Source organism: Peromyscus maniculatus, chromosome 1, assembly GCF_049852395.1.
Source record: "Peromyscus maniculatus bairdii isolate BWxNUB_F1_BW_parent chromosome 1, HU_Pman_BW_mat_3.1, whole genome shotgun sequence".
In the NCBI taxonomy this organism is placed as follows: Eukaryota; Metazoa; Chordata; class Mammalia; order Rodentia; family Cricetidae; genus Peromyscus; species Peromyscus maniculatus.
The window spans coordinates 118585960-118593099 of NC_134852.1; the positions used below are offsets into that span (position 1 = coordinate 118585960).

Below are 7140 nucleotides of genomic sequence, written 5' to 3' on the forward strand. Positions count from 1 at the left end.
GAAAACACATTCTTAATCTTGACTATACTTTCTGGTGGCAGGCTATGTGAAAGGACATGGGAGAAGGAAGCTTTGCCTACTTGTCCTCATTCTCACTGACAAGTTCATCTATCCTGCTGCTGAGGCAATACTTCACTGGTGTTAGAACCCGCTTCTCTGGAATTCCAGTGTAGACTGATGACCAGCTGAGTCATCCAACCTCACAGACTGAACAACTCCCAGATTCTCAAACTTTCCAACATAACATGAGGCAGCCACTGTTGGACTAGGTGGACCACAGACAACAAGCCTTAGCCATAACCTATGGAATTGGAACAGATTTACATACTAGAAATATTCTTACCACTTAGACTCCTAATTTTGCCCTCAGTCACAGGCATCCAGGTCTCTCCTTGTGGTTATTGAATTCATTAACCCATGTGATGTTGATTAAAATCTGGTGACATCAGCACAGAATCTCTTCAAAATCATGTCTGAGTCTTCACCTTAAGTGCACACTCTGCCCTGGTCAAAATTGCTGCTGCCATGAGGATGGGCAATCATACCACAGTGACCATGTTCCTTCTGTGGGGATTTTCCAGCTTCCCAGAACTGCAGAATCTACTCTTTGTTGTGATTCTCCTCTCCCATGTGACCATCCTCCTAGCAAATGCATCCATCATGGTGGCCATCAAGCTCAACCACAACCTTCACACCCCCATGTACTTTTTCCTCTTTGCCCTGTCATTTTCAGAAACCTGCACCACTATGGTGATCCTACCGAGAATGTTAGTGGACTTGGTATCAGAGAGCAAGACCATTTCTCTCCCCGAGTGTGCCACACAGATGTTTTTCTTCCTTGGATTGGGAGCTAATAACTGCTTCATCTTATCTGCCATGTCCTATGACCGTTACACTGCCATCCACAACCCCCTGCATTATCCAATCCTGATGACTCAAAAGATCTGCTTTCAGCTCATCATGGCCTCTGCTGTGCTTGGCTTCTCAGTTTCTCTGTGCATTGTCATCATAATATTCAACTTGTCCTTTTGCAACTCCAACATCATTCAGCACTTTTTTTGTGATATTGAGCCTGTGGTCTCCCTTGCCTGTAACTGCACTTTTCTTCAGAAAATGATTCTCCTTGCATTCACTGCCTTTGTGTTGGTGGGCAGCTTTATTTTGATCATGGTATCTTATGTCTTCATCGTGACAGTAGTTGTGAAGATGCCCTCTGCCAAAGGACGGTATAAGACCTTTTCAACTTGCTCCTCCCACTTCACTGTGGTGTTCATACATTATGGGTTTGCTTCTTTTGTCTATCTGAGGCCCAAGAACAGTGACTCTTTCAGGGATGACACACTGCTAGCAGTGACTTACACTGTTCTGACGCCTCTGCTCAATCCCATCATTTACAGTCTAAGGAACAAAGACATGCAGATAGGTCTGAGAAAAAACCTAGGCAATATAATCAACTTTTTCCCTAAAATGATAAATAAAAGATCCTAAAAGGCTTGAAAGTGTGTATGATGTTAGGGGGGAAATGGGGTACTTACTGGTTAAAATGGTTATTTAGTGAAAAAAAGGCAATTGTTTTCTATTTCATTATTTTTTTTGAGACAGTGTTTTTCCATGTAGCTCCAGCTGGCCTAGAACTCACTGTGTAGACCAGGATGACCTTGAATACACAGAGATTGTCTAGTATTGCTAGGATTAAAGGCCTAAACCATCACATCCAGATTTTATCCATTATTTTCTAATGCCAGATCTAATCAATTCTCACTCTTCTTACTACAAAACTCAATGATGCTAAAATACCCACATATTTATATGTGTGTATATAATGTATATGTAGAAACTACATACATATACATGCTAGACATACAAAACAGATTTTGTAATGCCATAGTTTCATGTTATTGACTTTGGAAGAAATAAGGGCATTTAACTGAAAAACAATGACAAACAGAAGAGGGGGAGGAAGGGAAAGGGGGAGAGAGGAAGAAAGAAAGAGGAGGAGGGAGTGAGGAGAGGAGAGGAGAGGGAAAGTAGAAAGATCACAATTATTAATATATGTATATTATCACATATAAATGTAGAATTCAAAAGAGAAAATGACCACCACACAGAAGAATTTCAAAGGATTTTAAGAAACCTTTTGATTTAGCTTGTTTCCAGTAAGTTATGAAAATGAGACTGCAATGAATAAAAAAAAATTTTGAAAGCACATACTGCCTAATTGTGATAATAAAATGTTTGACATTATGATACACTTCTATAACCATAGCACTCAGGAGGATGAGGCAGGAACACCATAACTTTGAAGAATCCTATTGTTCTTCCTGAAGCCAGAGAGAAGCTGCTTGCCTAGGATTCTGAGGCAAAACCTTTCTTGCAAGGTCTGAAAACTTCCAGGACTTCTATAACCTGTGTATCTGCAGGGTCCAGTGCTCCAAGAGGACCACAGCGTTTGGAAAATAAAAGACACAGGGTTCCTGGGGTGACAAGGTGGTGGAGTACAGGGTACCAGGGTGAGAGAGAAAAACCAGATAGACACAGAGAGAGAAATTTTAAAATACCAGATTCTATAAAGTTATAGACAACTCTGCCAAAACCTATATTTTCCACTCCTCTACAAAGTATTAGGTTAGATGGTTCAAAATTGACTTCTTCCTGTCTTCAAACAAGTGTTTTGTGCTAGGGATATAGCTCAATGGTAGAGCACTTGCTTTGCATGCAAGAAAGCCCAAGGTTCAATCCCAAGCACTAGAAAAATAATAATCCTATTGTTAAAATTGATATAGACAATAGAATACTTTGGATTGCTGCATGTAACTACAATCTCACTGAAAATAGTGTAGTGAGGTTCTCAGGTGAATTATGGGGAGAAATAGATGCTAAGAGAAGGACTAAGATTCTAAGCTTTTTCAGGTCACATTAATGACTCTCTGCCATTAATTACCCATTATTCATTGAGTAGGGTAAAAGATTGGGACCTGGGCAAAGTCTTTAATAAGTGAGAAGAAGAAAATTGTAGTTCAGTACCACTCTCAGGACAATGGTACTAATGGCATCAATGCTTTATCATGAAGATGGCCAGTAATTGATTTATAAGTGGAATGAGAACCCCAGAGAATGTCAACAGTGGGTACTGGTGCCTATAGAGTAGGAAGTGGTGTCTCTTCAACAGAGCTTTGAAAAGAGTGTACTTTCCTCAGCTACCCAAATTTAACTAATATTGAGGGTCAAAGAATAGTTAGTATGATAGAGGAAAAAATTCTAGAACAAAATAAAGAATTTTGGGGAAGAGCCAAGGAAAGAAGAAAATATCTAAAGAGAAGAAGCCCAGTGCTGGCCCTGGACAGAAGTTCAGTGAGACCAGTTTGTGAGGACCAGAGGTTGGGACCTAAGCATGAAGAATGTCAAAGTCTATGGGGACTAGAGATCTCATGCTTAACTCAACAATGGATCACAATCTGCTGTAGATTCTCTCTTGTGTCCAACCACTTTACATTCTATTTTCCTGAATACTCCCTCTTAAGTATTAAGAGTGTGTACTTCCTCATGTTATAACATTTTAGCTTATTCATATGGTGATTAATTATTAAGGCTCAGTTTGAAAGTCTACCAAGTTCTCTCTTTAGCTCCACAATAATACATGTGCTGGTTGGTTTTCTGTTTGTTTTTTTATGTTTTGTTTTGTTTTGTTCAAGTTGACACAGCTAGAGTAATCTGAGAGAAAGAACTCTCGATTGAGAAAATACTTTCCTACGATCATTCTGTAGAAAGCCTGTGGAACCTTTTCTTAATTTATGATAGATGTGGGAAAATCTGGCTCACGGTGAATGGTGCTGGCCCTGGCCTGGTAGCTCTAGATGATGTAAGAAAAATGGCTAAGCAAGCCATGGGGAGCAAGACAGTAAGCAAAGCTCCTCCAACAGCTTTTGCTTCAGTTCCTGTCTCCAGCTTTCTTCCTGTCCTGACTTCCTGCCTTTGGTGATGGAGTATGATGTGAGAGGTGTAAGCTGAAAGACACCTATTCCTCCCTAAGCTACTTTTGATCATGATGTTTCATCAAAGCAATAGAAACCCTAACTATGATAACCCTGCTGTGGGATGGTCTGTATGTCAAATTGCTCTGGTTGGTCAATAAATAAAACACTGATTGGCCAGTGGCCAGGTAGGAAGTAGGTGGGACAAGGAGAGAGGAGAATTCTGGGAAGCGGAAGGCTGAGGCAGAGAGACACTGCCAGCCACCTCCAGGACCAGCAGCATGTGAAGTCGCCGGTAAGCCACCAGCCACATGGCAAGGTATAGATTTATGGAAATGGATTAATTTAAGCTATAAGAACAGATAGCAAGAAGCCTGCCATGGCCATACAGTTTGTAAGCAATATAAGTCTCTGTGTTTGCTTGGTTGGGTCTGAGCGGCTGTGGGACTGGCAGGTGACAGAGATTTGTCCTAACTGTGGGGAAGGCAGGAAAACTCTAGCTACATAACCCATCTCTTAAGAACCTAAATAAGCAGAGCTCTGAAGAACACAAATCCTTGGTGGCACTCTGATTTTTCATTCCTTTAAAGAGGCTCCTACTAAAATGTAAAGTTCAGAGTTATGCACTGGAACACAACTATTTTCCATTTTAAAAGATATTTTATTAGTCCTTTGAGAATTTCTTTTTATCCTTTCATTGAAAATAGATTTTTTTTCTCACAGAATATATCCTGACTATAATTTACCATCCCTCTACTCCTCTCAGGTCCTCCCTACATCATTCCCCCTCCAGATCCACTCACATTTTTGTCCCTCATTAGAAAACAAACAGGTCACAGAATCTGCCAGCTCTGATTGGACCAAGAGGTGAGAGACACTTCTCCCACCCAGATAGTCCTGCCTCTAGGACCTAGGCCCTGGGACACAACCAGTAACTGGGAGCCCCCACCCATCACTGCCCCAGGTGCTGGCCACCAGGGAAAGGCTCCTACAGGCAGGAGCCCCCACTAAAACCCCCCATTGGACCCTGTAATTAGTCTACAAGCCCTATGCCCTACCCCAAACCTATTCATCCTCCTGCAACAGCAGTGGCTTCCAGGGACACAGAATTGCCAGCTCTGATTTGACCAAGAGCAACTTCCTGAGACACAGAATCTGCCAGCTCTCATTGGACCAAGAGCCCTGATAGAACCAAGAGCAACTCCCTGAGACACAGAATCTGCCAGCTCCATTTAGACCAAGAGCTAACATTGGACCCAGTGTGGGCCCCTGAGACACAGACACAGCAAGCACAGATTGGACCAAGAGCAGCTCACTTAGACACATGCACCTCCTGTACCTATTGGAGGAAGAGATGGGTAGACAACAGTGCAAAAATACATACAATAATCTAAAAAGCAATGTGGCATCACCAGAACCTAGCAGTTCTACAACAGCAAGACCTGAACAGCCCAACATAGAAGAAGAAGAAGAAGAAGAAGAAGAAGAAGAAGAAGAAGAAGAAGAAGAAGAAGAAGAAGAAGAAGAAAGTGACCTTAAAAATAACTTTATAAAGATGACAGAGGCCTTTAAAGAGGAAATGAAGATTCCCTTACAAAAATGAGTAAAAGACAAATTAAAAATTAGGAAAAAAAATCAATAAATCCCTTAAAGAAACCTAGGAAACCCATGAACAGTTCAGGACCTGAAAATGGAAACAATGAGGAAGACACAAATGAAGGGAATGCTGAAAATAGAAAATATGAGTAAATGAACAGAAAATACAGATGCAAACATAACCAACAAAATACAAGAGATGGATGAGAGAATCTCTGGCATAGTGGATACAATAGAGGAAATGGATTCATCAGTCAAAGAAAACACCAAAGCCAAAAAAGTCATAACACAAAATGTCCAGGAAATCTGGGACACCACAAAAAAACCAAACATAAGAATAATCGGATAGAAGAAGCACAGAAAATGTATTCAACAAAATCTTAGATGAAAACTTTCCCAAGTTGAAGGAAATACCTATGAAAATAGCTCATACAAGAAGTTTATAGAACACCAAATAAACTAGACCCAAAAAAGTCCCCTCGCCACATAATAATTAAACCACTAAACATATGGAATAAAGAAAGAATATTAAGAGCAGCAAAGGAAAAAGACCAAGTGGCTTATAAAGGCTGACCCATCAGAATAATACCCAACTTCTCAAGGGAGACTCTGAAAGCCAGAAGGTCCTGGAAAGATGTAATGCAGAAACTAAGAGACCACAGATGCCAGTCAGATTACTATACCCAGCAAAACTTTCAATCACCATAGAAAGAGTGAAGAAGACATTCCAAGACAAAACCAGATTTAAACAATACCTATTCACAAATCTAGCCCTACAGAAAGGACTAGAAGGAAAACTCCAACCAAAGGAAGTCAGATGCACCCATAAAAACACAGGAAATAGATAACCCCACACCAGTAATTCCAAAAGAAGGGAAACACACCACACACACACACACACACACACACACACACACACACACACACACTACCACCAAAAGATAACAGGAAATAGCAATCACTGGTCATTAATATCCCTTAATATCAATGGACTCAATTCATCTTTAAAAGGACACAGACTAACAGAATGGATATGAAAACAGGATCCATTCTGCTGCTGCAGACAAGAAACATACCTAAACTTCAAAGAGAGACACTACCTCAGAGTAAAAGGCTAGGAAAAGACTTTCCAATCGAATGGACTTAAGAAACAAGCTGTTGTAGCTATCCTGATATCTAAAAATAGACTTCAAAATAAAATCAGTCAAAAGAGATTGGGAAGGACATTACATACGCATCATGGAAAAAATGCACCAAGATAAAGTCTCAATTCTGAACATTTATGTCTCAAATACATGGGCACCCACATATGTAGAAGAAACATTGCTAAAGCTTAAGTCTTACATCAAATGCCACACATTAATAGTGGGAGACTTCAACACGCCACACTCACCACTGGACAGGTTTGCCAGACAGAAGCTTAACAGAGAAATAAGGGAAGTAACAGTTATGACTCAAATGGACTTAATAGACATCTACAGAACATTCCACTGTAACAAAAAAGAATATATCTTCTACTCAGCATCCCATGGAACCACACACTTGGTCATAAAGCAGACATCAACAGATACAA

The 7140-nt window shown here is 40.4% G+C and overlaps 1 protein-coding gene across 1 annotated transcript; it reads left to right on the forward strand.

Annotated features, from left to right (window-relative positions):
* Positions 1 to 531: 531 nt before the first annotated feature.
* Positions 532 to 1488, forward strand: LOC102913392 (olfactory receptor 10T2-like). Its single transcript, XM_006978638.3, has one exon. It carries the CDS (start codon positions 532 to 534, stop codon positions 1486 to 1488), a length of 957 nt encoding a protein of 318 aa, XP_006978700.3.
* The last annotated feature ends 5652 nt before the right edge of the window (positions 1489 to 7140 follow it).

Excerpts from the sequence above, each read along its gene's own strand:
- LOC102913392 (XM_006978638.3), top strand. The coding sequence starts at position 532 with ATGGGCAATCATACCACAGTGACCATGTTCCTTCTGTGGGGATTTTCC.